The 18,808-nt window shown below is 42.6% G+C and overlaps 1 protein-coding gene across 1 annotated transcript; it reads right to left on the bottom strand.

The window, feature by feature from the left end:
- Positions 1–634: 634 nt before the first annotated feature.
- LOC117761458 (sarcalumenin-like) lies at positions 635–17,850 on the bottom strand. Its single transcript, XM_034585378.1, is given in 10 exon segments — positions 635–1,954; positions 2,536–2,885; positions 3,749–3,953; positions 3,956–3,984; positions 4,671–4,787; positions 6,671–6,769; positions 7,416–7,517; positions 10,077–11,016; positions 11,018–11,169; positions 17,763–17,850. Coding segments are annotated over 10 exon segments (2,550 nt in total). The 5' UTR covers positions 17,821–17,850; the 3' UTR covers positions 635–1,456.
- Between the last annotated feature and the right edge of the window lie 958 nt (positions 17,851–18,808).

Below are 18,808 nucleotides of genomic sequence, written 5' to 3'. Positions count from 1 at the left end.
CAATTGCAAAACTGTCTTAAAGCTGCCGTCAGTTTTCTTACAGCAGCAGTTGACTGTGTAGTGTGTGTCTCTGTGCAGTGAGTCAGTGAGGGAGGATATATTCCTCTTCACCACTCCAGTCTCCAAACAAATAATCAAGAACAAATAATCTGACCATTGCAGCTAATTCTGTCAGTGTCAGAGGTTTTGAGTTCACTCTCAACTCTCAAGAGAAGAGAATTCCCTTTCATTAAAAAAACATCTGAATTGAAAACATTTCCGCCAAAACTTTGAGTATTTTGGAGAATGTAAAATATATTGAAACTGATCAAGCTGAGCGTTTCAAAGTTTAAAGGGGTTGTCTGTGTTGGAGTGAGTACAATTAGTAACAATAAAAAACGGAATAACTGTGATAAAATTTGTATTTTACTTGAGAAGAACATATTGTATTGTATATAATATAGTGTAGCATTTAATATCATGCTTGTGCAACAATCCCACCAATATGAATGTAATCACTTCTGTCCCAATTCAGTACTGAGAATTAACAAATAAAAAATGTGTTTCTATAATAAACTTTGAATAGTGTAATACAAAAAACTAAGTTACTGTAGTTTTTAGTTAGTAAATAATCATGGTTAAATAAAACACAGAGAACCCTTCTGTCTATTTTATTGTCCCACTAATGAGGAAATACAGTATGTGCCCTGACATGACAATGCCCCACACTGGTTTAACTGTAAATACACAGCACAGCAGATTTGACAAATATCTTCAGACTTTCCAAACAAAACAGACGATGGAGTGGCAGCATTTATCTGAAGAAAGACACTTGAATACATATTGTACAAACTTGAAAACAGTGAGAAATAAGAAAACAACAACTTTCAACAACACAAGAAAACAACAATCTCAGATTTCACAAACATACTGTATCACAAGCAGCTATGTAGAAATAAAGGCTTTTTATTTTTTCTCCCTGTTTGAGAAAAAAAAGGATGGAGAAAATAAAGAAAACCTCTGCACACCTTCCCGCCTTGCAGACTGCAATGGCTTCAGAAAGTTGACTACATGCCTCATTTGCTTCAAACTGTAGGCAAAACAACTCAAGGCAAACACTTTCATAGAGAGTAGCAGAGAGTTGCTATACAGTCATAAAAAAGTATTTGAATATTTATTGGGTCTATTTTTATTGGGTATATTTGGGTCAGTTTGGTAAAACCCCTCCATACGACACGTACAGATAAAAACAAACACTAACAAGTATTTTTAAATACTTTCTGACTTCAGATCTGTTTGGTGCTTTATATCTTTTCACATTTTCTACTCCCTTTCTCTCTCATTCTCTGCTCAGTCTCCCCACATCCAGTCCTGAACATCACAGCAGTGGGGATTACTTCAGGAAACCCTCTGGCTGCTGCTTCTGCCGCTGCCATCTGCCTCCTCTGTTCCTCCTCCTGCACCCTTCCCCTCCATCTCACTGCCTCCTCCAGCGATTCTTGGGTTTCTCTTCACACCCGGGACCTTCGCAGGTGCCAGGGAGAGGCGGCGTTGCTGGTGCAGCCTTCGTTGGGGCGGAAGTGCCTGCGGTCTTGCCGACCCTGCTGAGCAGAGCAGGCAGCTCGTGCGAGATGGCCCTCTCGATCTTCTCCAGCAGACAGCCGCTGGTCCAGCTGCAGTGGTGGGAGAGCTGCTTGAAGCCGGAGATGGGGTTCACACCAAAGAAGTCCTGGTAGGCGTTCTTGTCTGGAAGGTCGAACTTGCTGACATTGGTCTTGGCCAGAATGGACTTAAAGATGTAGTACTTGTCGGGGTCATTGACAATGTCTTGGAACACCTCGTAGGGGTCACTAAACCAGCCCAGCTTGTCGTAGTAGGTCTGGAGGTAGCGGTCCACCAGCAGGGCGTGGATGCGCACACGGATGCCATGCTGGCGGATGAAAGCGATCTTGTTCTCCATCTGGTTCTCGATCACCTGCAGGGGAAAAACAGAGAGGAGCAATAACAGACAGAGGGAAAAAGAAATGATAAACAGAGGGGGAGAAACAAAAAGACACAAAATTTGAATTATTGATAGATTCATTTCCACTGAACTGAAAATGACAGTCCCAGAGAGCACTACCATTTTCAAATCATGTAGATCACAGAGAAGATGTGTACTGCACGTTTAAAAAAAATGTTACTGTCAGTGTATCACTGAGATCCATTGAACCTATTGTTTAGTGAAACAATCACTAAATCGATTTTTGTGAAATGGAATTTTTGATGTTTTCATGCATTTTCATGTATTTTTTAACCTAGGCCCACATTGAGTGAGGTGTGCAATGTTGCCAGTCAGACTCTCAGCAAAGACCTGGAAAAAGCCCTTTGAGTGGACATTTTGTGGACTGTCACAGTTGCCCCATAAGATTACATTGTAGCCAACGCCGCCATGTCGTGGCTACCGCCGGAGGCAATCCACTGGACTGATTCCAAAGTACTGTTCATTTACCCATCCGCATTTATAAACATGGTTGAAAAATAGCCCTTTATCCAATTACTCATATTTTGTTGTACCTGATTGAGGTCCTCCAGCAGAGAGATCTCCTCCTTCATGAAGAGCTCTTTGCTGGTGTCGTCAGAGTAGTCCTGGGGCCAGAAGGAGCTGACATAAACCCGAGGGGGCTCTGTGACCTTGACTAAAGGTGCCATGCTCCAGAATAGGGCCCCGTAGACCCGCATCAGGTCCTGGGTGGAGAGGCTGTCGGCCTTGTTGAGGATGAGACGGATCTGGGACTCGCGGCCCTTCATCAGCTTGAAAAGCATCTCCAGCTCTCCGCCCACGTCCAGCTTGGTGGGGTCAAACACCAGGAAGATCAGATCGGCGCGATCGATGAACCACTGGCACACCTCGTTGTAAGGGTAACCTGAGGAAGGGGAGGGATCAAATATAAAACCTAAAAAAATATAATTTTCTAATTCTGTAAAATTCCAAAAATGCAGCACGATGGATAAGACACTCAATTATTTTGTATCGGTTCAGACCATAGACTGTATATAAAGATGAACGACATGACTGGTCCCTAAAAGTAAAGCCAAAGTGTCTAAAATGTCCCTGGTGGCTGACTGCTGTATCAGTTAGAAACCCTGCCTCCTCCATGTTAGATGTTGGGACATGGATAAGACAAACAAAAAAAAGTAACCGCCAAATAAACTTTTCGCAAAGATGGTTCCTCTTGTTCTTATCACACTGATGTTTGTTCATGTATTCATGTTTCTGCTAAGTTTGGTTTTAATTACTTATTACATGCTATTCAAACAGGGGAAGCGTCACGATTGACAGCTGAACCGTGTTTATCAGTGGGTCCTCTACACCGCGGTGGGAATTTGATATTTTGGATGCATTTCTGGATAGTGAAAGAGAGTGAAGACTCACTGTATATCTTTATATACAGTCAATGCTTTATGTGTGTCTTTGTCTGTGTTGAATTAATTCAATAGTGGAAAATCACAGTCAGATGATGGTGTCGGCTTGATGCTGATACTGACGTATTGAGTGTAGCACGCTAACAACAGACTCAGCTGATCTTTCACCTCAAGCACCGTCACATAAATGTATGTACAAGACTGTTCTGAGGTCTTCCTGGAGTGAATCATGCTGCCAGAAACCAAAAAGCTATTTTAGAATCTAAAATATTTTATCACAACAATGGAACAAGACAAAGATGAACGAATGAATATTGGCTTCCTGCTGATTTGATGTGAAAACATTTCCATCAGTAACAATAACCTCTTTCCTGCTGCTTTCGGTTCTCAATGATGCCGGGTGTGTCAACGAAGGTGACCCGCTCCAGCAGCTTGTGGGGCATCTCAACACCCACCAGTCGCTCCAGGAAGCCTTGCCCGAACCTCTCCAGGGGCGAGAAGGACCGTGAGCTGTCCGCTGCCATGACGATGCCCTCTACGGACCGAAACTTCTCACCGTGCGTTATGGACGGTTGTACTCAGAGGTGGTGGGCTCAGCGCCTGGTGGAAGAATAAAGAGGGAACTGTTTCAATATATAAAAATATACATAAGGTAACTTTAAATTCAACTTTTTGAAGGTTTAACTATTAGTTCACATTATGATTAACTATCTCCTACCAGATAAATAAGATATAATTGAATAAGTAGATGTTATTATTTGAAAATTTGTGTCTTCTAAGTGTATGACACCGCTTTTTCATTGGGAGATATTTGTTATCTTATAGTTTTTTCATTTTTGCTTCTGTCGGGTGTTAGAAGAGTCTTCAAATCCCCCACTTGCTCGCGGTAAATTGACTTCTACAGACTTTCTGCGGACTTTATACTTGGGTCCACGTGGAGAAAGTCTGCAGAAAGTCTGGAGGCTCTCACTCGGACAGTTGCCTTCACACATACAACTTCTCCAGAGAAAATGCGGAGAATCTCCAGAGTTCAGTGCATGTCTAACATGTCTAGCTGTAGTGTACCACACCAGAAGATGTTTTTGTTTCTTGATTTTCTCTTTTCTCTGATAATCACCTTTAAAGTAACTGATTCATGATAATATTGGAAAAGACATCAAAATGTATCTGCCATTTATTTGCAGTTGCCACTCTTGGATACGAAGGCATTTACATTTGTAATTATCGCATAGTAGCTGTGTCGTTTTTTTATGTGAACTGATGATTTTTTAAGTTTCAGTGTGAACCTGTGTAGAGTTCCTGGGAGGTGCCGTGAAGACCCAGCAGGTAGTTGATCATGGAGGACTTGCCGACACTCCAGGGTCCCAAAAACAAAATCATGGGCTTAGAGGGGATCTCACCGTCTGCAGGGATTGTGAGTGTGAGAGAAAGAGAGACAGAACGAGAAGGATTGAGAGAAAAGACATAGAGCAGGAAAAAAAATCTACTTTACACAGAAATGGTCATTTTTCAGTATACTATAATGAGTTATAAAAATATCTTGAATCTTTGCATTTGATTTGTCAAAATAGTTCATCATGCATTTTGTTGATTTGATTACTGTTTTATTAATTTATTTTATTTTCTTAAATGATCCAGCCATGGTTATTATTAAGCTGCAGCCACAACTATATGGAAAACAAAGCTAGTTGGACTTATATATGGCACTTACATGTAGCACTTGCTGTTCTGGGTTTGTACCCACATGGTTAAATGCACTTATTGTAAGTCCCTTTGGATAAAAACATCAGCTAATTGATATGTAAAATGATGATAAAGTGTTTGTCATTCTCTGCTCTTGAAGAAGCCTTCACTCAGGAGCCAAAATCTGTCTTTTAACTTGAAAGAAATAATAATCTGACATTTATGGTGATAATTATCAATATCGACTGATAGGAAGTTGTTTTTCTCTATATAATTTATGGCCATATCCCTGGTGCGATTTCTAATAACTGCTGAATACTCTCATATTCCCCTGACACTTCATGAGCTTCTCTCTAGTGCCACCCTCAGGCCAAAAGTAAATTTAACACACGTGAAACCTCAAAGAATAAAATGCAACTGCCGTGATGTTGCTCAAATTCAAAGTTTTTTAATTTAATGGTAAGGTTAAAAAAAAAAAAGCTGACGATGACTGTTCGTCTGATTGTGTGTGTGTCCTTCCCCTCTGCACCACAAGGTGTCCCAGAGTCACAGGACACATCCTGCCTCATCCTGCTCCTTAGCATAAATAAAGCTCATCTCTGGCCTCAAGTGCTGGAACAAAGTAGTCGGAAGTCTGGCCAACACAACGTCCCCTTTAATCCTCAGCAGACAGACTGTCTGTGTGTGTGTGTGTGTGTGTGTGTGTGTGTGTGTGTGTGTGTGTGTGTGTGTGTGTGTGTGTGTGTGTGTGTGTGTGTGTGTGTGTCTGGTTTGAATAATGTCAGCTCCTGGCTCTTTCTCTACTTTGTGATGACGACATTGGTTCCCCACCGTTCTGTCTGTAGTGAACAGTGTGGTGAGCTGATAGAGGCACACAGGTGAGCAGGTCTGATTTGCTGCTCATTATGGTTTTATAAAACAACTGTTACTTTTCTGAAAACTGGAGAAGTCAATTATAACAGCAGATTAATTGCAGAGCAGTGTCTGCGCTGTGTGTATTTGCAGATTTGTGTTTTTGTTTGGTTTAGTGGAGTTGTGGTATCTGACTCACACACACGACACATGATTTATGCAAGTCACAGGGAGGCGTTGGAAATTAATAAATACCTGTTCTGTAATTCAGAGTTTGCATCACAGTATATGAACTGAACCATGGTTAAAGTTATAAATAGACATAAACAGGTCATTACCAAGAGCTGGTTTTCTATTGGATAAATATTGTGCCAGATTACGAAACTGAGAAAAAGGTGGAAACCATTAAAAAATGGCTTGAAATTGAAACAAAATTATGAATCCTTGCATAATGCTTTGAAGGACTGAACAAACCTTTAAACCCCTGCAAAACTAATTTTGTATTTGAGATTTATTTTTGCAGCCTATGTCCTGCAGCTCTGATCTGATCTGAAACTCAGAAACTGACGGTCTGAAGAAAAGTTGGGATCCTAGAGGCAAACCTTTCAAAGCCTTTTTTTCAGTCTATAGAATATGGCATGATATCTATCCCATAGCTTTCTCTCGTTGCAGATGACCCATAAAACCTTGATACACTTGTTTGTGATATTTGCCAATTAAAGCAAACTGCTGTACTGTGAATGCATGTTACCTGTGACTTCATGCCTGCCTGAGCTACGTTGATACTTGTAGGCCTGCTCCATTGGCTTGATGGCCGTGTAGTAGATGTTCAGCAGCTTCTTCATGGCAGCTGCAGAGGGAGAGGGGAAATGGGATGTAATAATCGGGATATAATGTGAGAAGTCATTTTGGAAAGGAGGATTATTAATGTCCTTGCTACCATTACTGATTACAACATCTGCTTTGGCAGCATGTGATGAATTGCCCTCGAAAAGTTGATTGAATTAAGCTGAGGTGAATTAAGAGGCTGGCTCTGCTTGGCTGCAGCACGGGATGAGTGTGGTTGAGCAGAGCAGAGAGGCGTCCATGCCGAGCTACACATTTGCACTGATGAATCACCTGCCTGAGGCATGTCTGCACGCTGCACTCACATACAAAGGCCTCAGGACTGAGACATCATGAAGCAATTTTCACAACAGTTTCAGCAGAAAAGCCCCGAAGATTACCTCAAACTTCCATTCGTTCACTTTCAACAACATCTGTTTTTTCTTTTCCGTCCACAAAACATTCCGCCGCATTTTCATTTCAGTCCATAACTTCGGGCACTTCCGCAGCCAAAAACATTGGAAATGGTTATTATTACTGAAGGGACAGTTTTTGATCAAGGGGGACGTGTTGGCATGTGTGGGTGCATATATGCTTGTGGTAGAGCTTGTTCTCATTCGCATATAGGGACGGGACTGTCCCATGTCAGTGGTTATGAATCTGTCTCTCACCTGAGAACTCGGCTGATGGTTCATTGGTGCCCAGTTTCAGTGTGTCCTCAATGTGGGAGCGGTCCCTCTGCTTCCGGCCCTTTGCCTCATTCGCTTCTTTTCCTGGTCAGAGGATGAGACTGTCAGTCAACTGTCAAGGTCAAAGGTCCTATATCTCATTTATGCTCCCATACAGATGACAGTTTATCTGTGGTTCCTAGATTTAACTGAAAAAACATAGTTAGGTCCTCAGCCAACTTTTCACTCCGCAACGTATCGTTCAGTGTTCATTCACCACCTCCCGCTCTTCCTCGTTTAGCGTTGAAGTTCATTTTAGTTTCAACTGATGCAGGATCTGATAACGCTATCTGACCAATTTTACAGTCTACCACCTGTGGAAAGGGAAAAACTAAAGAAATCTAGTCCAGAATAGGTTTGTGAGAAAAGAAAAGTGTATTTGTCACCTGGATTCACCAACCGCCATAAATCCAGACTTAGATCCTCTGTGAGAATGTGTAGGGCCGTGCTACTTGAAATTAGCTTTCATCAAGAATAAGATCCAGCACTTTGTTAAAATCCCCAGACAAAATAATTTACCCTTCCTTAGCCCCCAATGTTTTGTTCAGCCCTTTGATAAAGTCAGGATCTTCTTCACTAGGTGCTTACTGTATATATCACAAAGTACCACCTTCACTCCATTCTTAAAGGCATCTATGCAAATTATCTTCCTTTCTTTGTACTTAAATTCTCCAAGCGGTACAAAACTAAGATTTGGATTGATTTGGATTGATTCTGTCCTGACATGCACTGACTACAGGAAATTAGAAATCTTACAAAGACGGCATTGAAAACTATTTAGCGTACATATTTGGCATCACGCTGACAATGTTACGTGTGGAACGAACCACAGCCTCTTATCCACCAACATTCGCCAACACAACTCATAGCAAGAACTCAGACATGGTTAGGGAATAAGTGACGCCGCATGTAAGTGGCTTCCTCAGCTGTGAGTGACCAGACCACCTGGGCTGAGCACAGGCCCCAACTGTTACATCATGCTGTTGTATCTGTCCGCTCATTTCCTCTGCTATTTCGGTCCACTTATTTCTGTAGCAGAGGTTGTTGCTAATTCCTCTTTAGCTACACACAGTGTCACATTCGGGCTCTTCGGCATGCCTGAGAGGGAAAGAGAAGATGAGCGAGACCTTTGCTGTCATTTTCATGACCCAGTTAAATGAATCCAGTGAAACTATTCACCTTTCCAAACAGGATTTTGTTCTCATAAGACATGCTTTACATACGGTTTATAAGTTATTATCAATGCCTTTACAAAAAGTTTGATGTTTGCATTGCCAGAATGTGAATAGTGCACTTCTCCAGCTTTACATGATTTTTGTTTTGGTTTAAATCGCCTGCAACTCATTTTCAGTGTCCATCTACGTCTATCTGAATTAAAGGACTAGTTTGACATTTTGGGAAAATATTCTTATTTGCTTTCTGGCTGAGACTTTGATGAGAACATTGACACCTTCTTTCATGTCTTTGAAGTTTGAAGCTACAGCCAATAGCCAGCTAGCTTAGCTTATCATAAAGACTGGAAACAGGGGGAAAAGCTGGCCAGGCCTCTGTCCATAGGTAAAAAATGTCCGTCCACCTGGACCTCTTGAAGTCGTTTCATTATCTGCGCCAAGAGGTTATGTTTTCATTGCTGTTTGTCTGTTAGCAGGATCACGCAAAAACTACCAATCTGATTGTCTTGAAACTTGATGGAAGGATGTGTTATGGATCAAGGAAGGAAACATCAAACCTTTGGAGCAGATTCAATTAAGGGGCAGATCCAGCTTTTCACTTTCTTTAACATTGTGAGATAGGACATTTATCAAATGTTTTGTTTTCTCAAAAGATCAAGCATGTGTGGAGTGCTGATATCTATGAACAGGCCAAATTTTGGCCGGATGTATCCAATTTAAAAAACATTTTTATAGAATATGGTGATAAAGTGGCCTTGGTACAACAACACAGGTGTAAAAACCAAATGTTGTGGTTTTAAATGTGGCTATGTACTGGACTATTTACTTTACTGGCTCAGAACCCTGTGTAAATGCAGCACATATCATTCTTACACACTACTAAGGAGTGAAAGGATGGTATAGCTAATGAATGTGAAGATGGGTAAATATAATTTATCTTTGTTTAACTCAATTTACTGAAGAATCAAAGTATTAAAACACCATTTTGTAAAATTGATTGATTGATTTATATTTATTTTATTTACATAATTATTTTCCAAGATGATGATTTTTGTTAATTATTATTATTATTATTATTATTATTATTATTATAACTATTATTAGTAGTATACAATTTTTAGTATATGAACGTCCCTTCTTATGCTCTCCGCCAAATCATCATTATCATTGTTATAGTTATTATCATCACACACTCTGCTTCGTCATTTCTTGTCTTACAAAGTGAAATAAGAAATAGACTCAGCCATCATCTGTTATAGCAGGGGTCAACACCCAGACACCAGATCACTTCATTAATTACAAGAGGTACGACAGGATGGGGCCATCTTTACTTTAACAGGATCCCTCCTATAACCTGAGTTGAGACTGAAGACAACAAGACATTGGCTTGAGGTGTCGGTGAAAAGAGTTTTGGTATTATATTATTATGTACCTTTGGTATGAGGCCCCTTTGAAGTGACTGTCTCCTCCTCAACAACAACATCAGCAGCAGGTGCCTCTTCCACAACAGGAGCCTCCTCCTCTGTGGATTCCACTGGGACATCCACCACAGCTACTTCCTCAACAGGTTCTGGTGCAACCTCCTCCAGGACAGGCTCTGGCTTTACTTCAGGAATCAGCTCTGGTTCTGGTTCAGACGCTGAAACCACCTCGATCTCAGGCTCTGAAGTTACTTCAGGTTCAGCCTCAGGTTCTGCTGTGGTTTCTGGTTCCGTTTCCTCAGGTACAGAATCTGCTGCGACAACCTCCTCTGGTTCTGCTTGGGGTTCAGCTTCGGCCTCTGCGACCTCCTCGGCTGCATCTACAGCAGCTTCCTCCTCCACAGCCTCATCCAGGACACTTTCCACTCCTTCCTCTTCCTCGACTGCATCCCCAGCAACTGCTTCCTCCTCCACGGCTTCAACCACAGTTTCCACTCCTTTCTCCTCCTCCTCCTCCTCAGCTGCTGCCTCTGTGCCCTCCTGAGCAGCTTCCTCCTCTTCTTTTGCAACTTCTTCTTGAGGTTCTGTCACTTCCTTGTCCTCATGAGACAATTCATCCTCTGCTTCATCCTCTCCTTCCATTGTTTTCTCCTCCTCTTCTTCAGATGACGCAGCCTCGGCTTCCTTCTCCTGCTCCACACTTTGATCCTCCGATGACTCAGCCTCCTCAGGCTCTTCCTCAGCTGCTTCCTTTGACATCACCTCTTCTTGTTCCTCTTCTACCCTTTCCTGAAGAGGTGCCTCTTCCTTCTCATCTTCTGCATCACTTGCCACCTCCTCAGTGGAAGCTGCTTCCTCCTCTTCCTCCTCCTCTTCATGCTCTGGAGTGGAGGTTGGCTCCTCTTCTTTGGTGCCTAAAACCGGCGATGGTGAGCAAGGCTGACACCAAGGCCCTCTCTGGGGCCGGAGTGTCATTGGAGGAGCTCTGGCTAGAGTGCTCCTCCGTTGTGTCACGGCCACAGGAGAAGAGGTCTCCCTCTGGCTTCTGGAGCTGCAGATGCACCAGAGACTCCTCATCATGGATAGAGGCTCCTGTCAGGAGATCTGTGAGGGTGACAGAAGAAAGACGATGTGATTTCACAGACATGTGTTACTTTTTCAAACAGTTCAGCTTAAGCTTTGACTCCCAGACAGTAGACCACCTATACTCCACATATATTAACCACTATGCTTCAGATACAGGCTATTTAATCAACACTGAGTTGTGGGATGTGATTAATAATTAAAGACTTTCATCCAGTGGTCCAACCCTCGTCACTATGTGAAGGAAAAAACAGCCATTGATATAGAACATTGATTTACTGTATAGGCCAATTAACTAAACTAAGTATTGGGCTTATTGGGCTTTTAGTTTGATTTAAACGTATGTTTTCATTGACATTAAGTTTCATCAAGTGCACAACTAAAGACGGTTTAATTTCTTTTTTTCAGGTCACTAAAAAACAGAGAACATTTACAAGCTGCTCAATCACACAGTCCAGATCAGATGCAAGTAAACAGACATCAACTCTGCTCAGCATTATACTGTACATCACAGTCACTATGGCTTCAAAGCAATCATATCTAAAACAGGGGACTCCCTCTCTGTAGCACCATATGCATACATGTACATAAGAAACTCTACACAACCACAGTGCACAAGGAGCACAAGGCCACAACCTCTATTTAATTATAACTGCATGTGAGCGGTTACGACAGAGAAACGCATAGGGGCACACAGTGTGATATCAGGCAGCTAGATGTAAGTCTACAGTTCGAGTTACAAGACAGGGTCAGAGAGCAGGATAAAGGCTGATAGCTGGAGGCAGCTGGTACGGGTTTTACACGTTCGTAAGGCTTCTGGACGAGTGCCCATCAAGAGCAAACTAATGCTAAGGAAGAAGCTAGCATGTGTGATGACAGTTTCAGATCGTCTTACACTGTTAAACTCTGAGTTCTGTTTTTGGTCTACACCAACTCCTAAAGAGAAATATTCTCCACTACGTTTGCTGGCAAGTCGCTAACATTGTCTGTTTGTTTCTGAGCAGCGAGGCAAAGTATATTTGTGGAGCTTATTCACACAGATTCAATCATGATGAGTTGGTGAATAAACCAGGTGATTGTGGCTTAATTTTCTACAATAAAACAAACAGGTACAAATCAGCATCTAGATCCTCCCGAAATGTAGAAATCAATCTACAGCTCTGAATCAAACATATTTCAAGGTAATCAAATCATCTTACTTAATCAAACAACGTCAACATATTGAAAAGAACTATGTACATAACACACCCTGCAACTGAACGGAGAACAGTCTCCAACAAAGGTGCGGGTAACTGTGAATGTGTGTGAGGCAGCAGACACAGGTGCTCACCTGCTCAGGTAAGTGCTTGTGGCAGCAGTCATGTGACCTCCACTTCCAACATGCTCAATTTTCAACAGCTAAATTGTTCGACTTGCATATAATTAAACTGAGGCTGTGTCTCAATCCCTAATCTCTATATAGTCCACAATATAGGGGATTTTCCATTTTGTAGTGATGTCCATATGTTCGGTGAGAATTTGTAAACCCTGTAGAGTGCACTCATTGTTTCCAACAATGCATCATGAGAAGTAGTGTACAACCGATGGTCACTAACTGAGCAACATCTACCATCATGCATTGTGCTCCTGGTGGAGAGACAAGATGAGAGACGGCAGCAGGAACAGCTCGTTGTGTCGTACAAATGTTAATACGAGCAGAGCAGCACAAACACTTCTATATAGAGGACTACATAGTCCTCTACATATAAGTCACTATATAGTGAAGTAGGGGTTAATGAATGACTGTGATTTTGGACACATCCTGAGAAAAGTTGCTTCAACAATAGGAGTTCAACCAATCAACCAATCAACCTGTAGTCCTGACTCTTAAAGGGCCGCACACACCCTCACAGGTGTTTGCAACTACTCTGGCTGACTTGAGCCACACTGTCAAAATGAGACTTGTACCATCAGCTGCAGATTCATCCTTCAGGTGCACTGCTCTCTGTGTATCTATGATGAAGTTAATTAAGTTGTTTTAGAAGAAATCCCTCTATCGTGATAACCTGGCAGACATCTTAATTATACAGATGTGATTACTTTAGCAAAGTGAAACCAAACGCTACTGTCTGTATTAAATGTGGGTGTAAAAGTACCAGTGTAAAGCCTTGAAGATGAGCCCACAAAACTGAAATCAGGGTTAGGGTCATCTCAGTTGGGATATTTCTACTTAATCAGTTGTCTTAAATGATGCAAGCAGGGCCCCATGTACTCTCCTGTTCTTGCACAATCTTCAACGATGGCTTCTTCCCACATAGCAAAATAGTTTTGGCCCAAATTTGGCCCACACTGTCATCAGGCCCTCATACTGTGTCGAATCATGGCACTTGGGTGGTCCGCTCCTGTTTGCCAGATCTGGGCCACAAGTGAGCCATAGCAATTACCGCATGTCAATCAAAGGAGCCAAAGGTGGCCCAAATTTGTTGTGTGCTGTTTGGGCCATATTTACAATTTACTACATGGGCCACATTAGGTTTACATCCATGTAGTCCGGGCCACAAGAAGGACACAAGTGCTGCATCATTGCATTGCTTGTCACCTCTAGCATCTGGAAGCTTTGATGCCTCCTAACGGGATTGTCAGCATAGGTGACCAGGACATCAACCTGATTTTTCTCATAGCACTTTCTTTGAAGACTATGTGAAACTGTTTGGTTCTATAATGTTTTCTGCACTGTGATCTTGGCTTAGTTTTACCAAGAGTCACAATCAATATAGTCTTACTTCAGGTCTGAGCAAAGTTAAGAATGTGGCCATGGCAGTCAAACTGTACAGCTGGAACAAACAGATCTCCAGTGTTCATCTTGGCCATCACTGATCACAGTGAAAACATTTTCTAACAGGCGGAAGAGTTTATGCCTCAATTCAAAATCCTAAGAGAGAATGATGTCCAACACAGGTCGCCTGAGGCAGAAACTGAAGATCCACAGATCTGCTGATCGTCTTTGGAATTTCAACAGCTTCAGTGAGTGGATGCAAGGAAGCTACTGCAGATGATTAAGAGACATCGTAAATTCGCTCGCTGTAACTGCCAGGGGTCGAGGTATGAGCCAGACCTGTCCAGCTCTCTGGTATTCAGCGTGGCCCGGGGGGCTCGTAAAACGTGTCTTGGCCAGACTTAACTGTACCGTAGGTGTCGCTAAACGAGTGAAACAAAATGACCTGGGCATTAGTAAAGGGGGAACCTGAGAAGGGCGGTTGGATGCTGATCTGATTGAGCCATTAGGGCGAGTTGGAATCTGTCCAGAGACAACGTCTGTGTTGTAACAGGAAGATCAGGCCGGTGGCCAAGATCCTGAAGTGAGTTGGTGAGGATGAGTTAAGTGACACTCCATAACAAGGTCAGTCCCTAATGACTGTTTACTAGTTTGTTTCTCTTTTATCTGATGAGATAAATGAACCATTTATTGCCTGGTTTGTGTAGGAAGCAGCCACACAGTCATTAGACGTCATTAATTAGAGACGAACCCTCCCTCTTTCTCACTGCTGAAAGAGCGCACAGTGTTTGATTTAGAACACTTGCTTTTCCCATGATGGCTTTTGCCATCTTACCAGCTAAATTTAGTTTACCGACTTCTCCCCCCACGCTGCATGCCTTGAGCTATAGTTATGAAGACAAACTAGAGATATCAGTTTCTGCAGGGCGAGGAGCTGGGGACGGCCAAATTGAATTAAAGTTAACAAAATTAGGAAGACGGAAAAAGATGTGGCAGCAGGGGAGGAAAACATGAGAGACACAACACATGTGAAAAAAAGGCTGTGGAATTTCTGAGAGATTCTGTCCGGTTTGGCAGAATAAAGAGGGGAGAAGCTAAAACAATCAATTCTAATAAGATACAATTTGGAAAACCACATTTGCAGTTTCTCAGGTAGGTTCTGTTTTTATCAGTGATTCCAGAACATTCCACATCTTTTCCCCCTTTTTGAAGCAGTATCAATGTATTTTTGGTTAGTGGTTGTATCTAATCTAGTGTGCTCATTACAAGAGGATTTGTTTCTGCAGTGTGAATATCTTTTCACTATTGAAGTATAGAGTAATGTTCCTTTGTGGTGGTTCCTCTCTCCAGGCCCCTGCTGCTGCTGCTGCTGCAGTGAAGCCTGGGTAGCGCGCAGCGTCGTGGGGACTGAGTGGGACAGAGTGGGGACAGAGTGGGACAGAGTGGGACAGGTGCCTGCGGTGCTGGATGGTGCCTCTTTGAGACAGAAATAGTCCCACAATGAGTCAGTGGGTGAAAAGAAGGGGAGATAATTCCACTCCTATTTTCAGAGAGTGTGACGCTCCTCTCCTCCCTGTGATTGTCATGAGGCCGGCCTGCTGCTGCACATTCCTGTAACGGTGCCGCCGAGCGTGACGCAGGATCTTTTCAAAGACCAAGAACAGTAAAATGCATCAGCACCAGGGGTGATGACATGCAACCTGCTCAGCGTGTAACTACAGACCGAATGAATGAGGAGTTGATTTGCTCGCACACATGCACATTTTTTGTGAGTAATCAGGAATGCAAACAGCAGTGGTTTTACATTTCTGGTTCATTTATGGGGGGAAAAAAGGAACTGCACCCATCATAGCACCTGTTGTTATTAATTATGGCTCTGACCCAAGCACGGTGAGCTGCTTTCTGATTTCTTAGTCGACACAACCTGCTGGAGTTCTGCTGACTGCACTGTGAGCTTATGTTTTCATCTGCGACTCTTTGTTACTTAGCAGGATTGCACAACATCCACAGGACTGATTGTTATGAAACTTGGTGGCAGAACGTGGTTTGGGTCAGGGGAGAACTCATTAAATTTGGGTCCTGATCTGGATCAAGGGGTGGATCCAGGAATCTTTTTTCACTGTCTTTAATGTTAAGGATTTTGGCACTTTCATTGATTTCTTAGGAGGACAGATATTTATTTATTTGTGATCCAAATAAAAATATAGAGAATTTAAATGTGGTTTGAAACAGGGACTGTTGTGCCTTGGTGGTGGTTTGCGCTCTACTGAGTGACATTCAGATGTACATGCAGATTTTTATAAAATCTCACTCTTTCTGGCACACAAATCTTACTGGGGCGGCTGCTGTCCCTTGAGGTTTGTCACTATTTAAATTTATTCCCCCTTACGTCGACTTTGAAGAACAGTTGATCCTCTAGTTAAGTAGCTTTTAACAGCCCAACAGTTGGGCTACTGAACCCCAGTCCTACGTGCCCTCTGCTGTGCGGCTCTCAGGCCTGTTTTAGCCGGGACATCCCCTGTGCTCGGAGCCGACTGACGGCAATGAGAGATTAGCAGCTCTGCAGACAGAGCAGAGTGGAAGTGATGAAGCTCTATTGAGACATTCAAGGCAGCGAAGGCTTAAGCTGACTCAAGGCAGTGTACTTGTACTCCTGTATGCCTTTATGATTGTGTTATAGTTTCAAGCATGTGAGTGAATCTTTGTGCATGTGTATATATACATGATAAACACGTGTGTGCATTCCTGGAAGTCTTAAAGAGACGTGTATCAGTGCACAGTATCTAATGACGACCGGTGCGAGACACCTGACTACGGCAACTTGCTGGGACCAAAATGAGCCAGTGCCAAGGGCAGACAAGGGTGTTCTCTGCTTCAGCTTTAACCAAAGATCACATGACAGTTTCCTGAAACTTTTGGAAACCTCCAATGAGCGTGGCAATGGCTGTAATTTCAGATTTGCTCAGTTCAAACAATAATTTATTTGTTTAACAGGGAACGAAAGGTTCTGTGAAATGCCAAAAATCCTCCTCACTGGCAGAGTGGAGTTGCATGCAGGCGCGAAACAGCTGTGAAAGGACAGTGAAAGAGATGCAGTGGGGGGGGGGAGGGAAATGAAGCCATTTCTGCCAGCTTCAGCTTTTTGGCTGCAGCACAGAGTGTGAGACCAGAAGTGAGTCCAAGCCCACTCTGTCAGTGCTGTCGCTGTGTTTCTCTCCAGGGCACAGAGACTGAGCAGCCGACAGGACAGTTTCCATCAGCTGGTGTCACACCTCAGCTCTGACATTTCCACCACACAGTAACATATAGCAGTGGTTCTCAATCCTTTGCACCTCAAGGACCCCTTAACTGACACAAATGAGATCACCGACCCCCTTTTGACAATATATTTGCTTTTGGATTCTTTTATAACAGGTTTTGTACCAGAAAATACTCATACATTCCATCTGTGCTACTTATGGATGAAATTATAGTCAAAATAAATGATTCCCCTGGGACCACCTTAAGGACCCTTGGCAGAGAACCCCTAACACACATCATACACAGTACACTACACTGTGGTGTGTGTGAAGCAAAAATAATTGAGTATGATCAATCCATAGGTAATAAATTGAACAAATTCATTTACAGATGTATCTTTTAGCTGTTCCATCATTAATGACTCGCAAATCCCGGTCACTCCAGGTCCCCACAAGGTACACAAAGCTCCAATAGGTTCAATGACACTCCAAATTCATTCATCAGCCATCCAAATGCAGTGGATCAGCATTTCACTCTCACACACCTGTTGAAATAACTCCCTCAGTGCATCTAACAGAGCCACATATTATTATTTCACCCACATTGTCCTCCACCATACCTGCAGCAGACAGGGCCAGCAGAGACAGCAAGCAGCACGCAGACACCAGAGCCTTCATTTTGACTGGCAGGGGCCGTCCCCTCGTCCACCGCCGTTATATATACCTCCGGCTGAAGGTCAGAGGGCATGCCAGTGGAGGTGGGGCGCAGCAACTGCACCCGCATCGGACATTGTGTGTCACAGCAGCTGCCCGGTCCAATCAGGAATGTTGAGCGCAGAGAGAAACAGGGAGAGCCTGGTGGGATCTGTTATAGTGTTGTGGTTTTAACATTCATTGTAAATGACAAATGATATTTAGTGAGAGTTTGCATTTGTTTTGATGAACTTATCTGTACAACATTTACACATTAATTCATTAGTAACTTCACCCACTTTCATAGCATATTCAAATCTTGGTGGATAAAGACATTTCCCACACACAAAGATATTTAATCACTTGAGATCAACATGAGGCCTCAGTTACCTGCGTCTTTTGCCTCTGCCAAGGAGGTTTCTCCTGTCTGTTTGCTTGTCAGCAGGATTACGCAGATACTACTGAACAAATTTCGACAAAGTTTCAATTTTGGCGCAGATCCACACAAAGGGGCAGAAACTGACATGATGACTTTTTGATATTTGCCAGGGAAACAATTCTTGAATCCTGATTTTTTAAAATCCAGCTTCTTTAGGGGACTGATATCGGAGTGTGTGCCACTGTTGGGCCTTGGCGGAGTTGTCCATTGTAGTTTATTCCGCTAAGGAGGTTATGTTTTTGTTTGTTTGATTGTTACCAAGTTCACATAAAAACTACTCAAGACATTAATTTGAATCAAGGATTTAAAAAAAAAAACCCCACTGATTTCTGAGAAATTATGGATCTTTATGAAAAAGCTCTTACATGTTTAGTGGGCTAATATTTACAAATATGTGCAATTTGGTGCAGATCAAAATAAAAAATCCAGATCTAGTGGATTTAAATTTTGTTCTGTAAGTGGACGGTTGGGCTTTGGTGGAGTTGTGCGCTCTTCTGAAACAACCAAATTTCCCTTAGGTGCTGCTCAATATCA

Source organism: Hippoglossus hippoglossus, chromosome 1 (genome assembly GCF_009819705.1).
Source record: "Hippoglossus hippoglossus isolate fHipHip1 chromosome 1, fHipHip1.pri, whole genome shotgun sequence".
NCBI classification, from domain to species: Eukaryota; Metazoa; Chordata; class Actinopteri; order Pleuronectiformes; family Pleuronectidae; genus Hippoglossus; species Hippoglossus hippoglossus.
The sequence above is the reverse complement of the archived record's forward strand: the minus strand, read 5'-3'. Positions and strand labels throughout refer to the sequence as shown.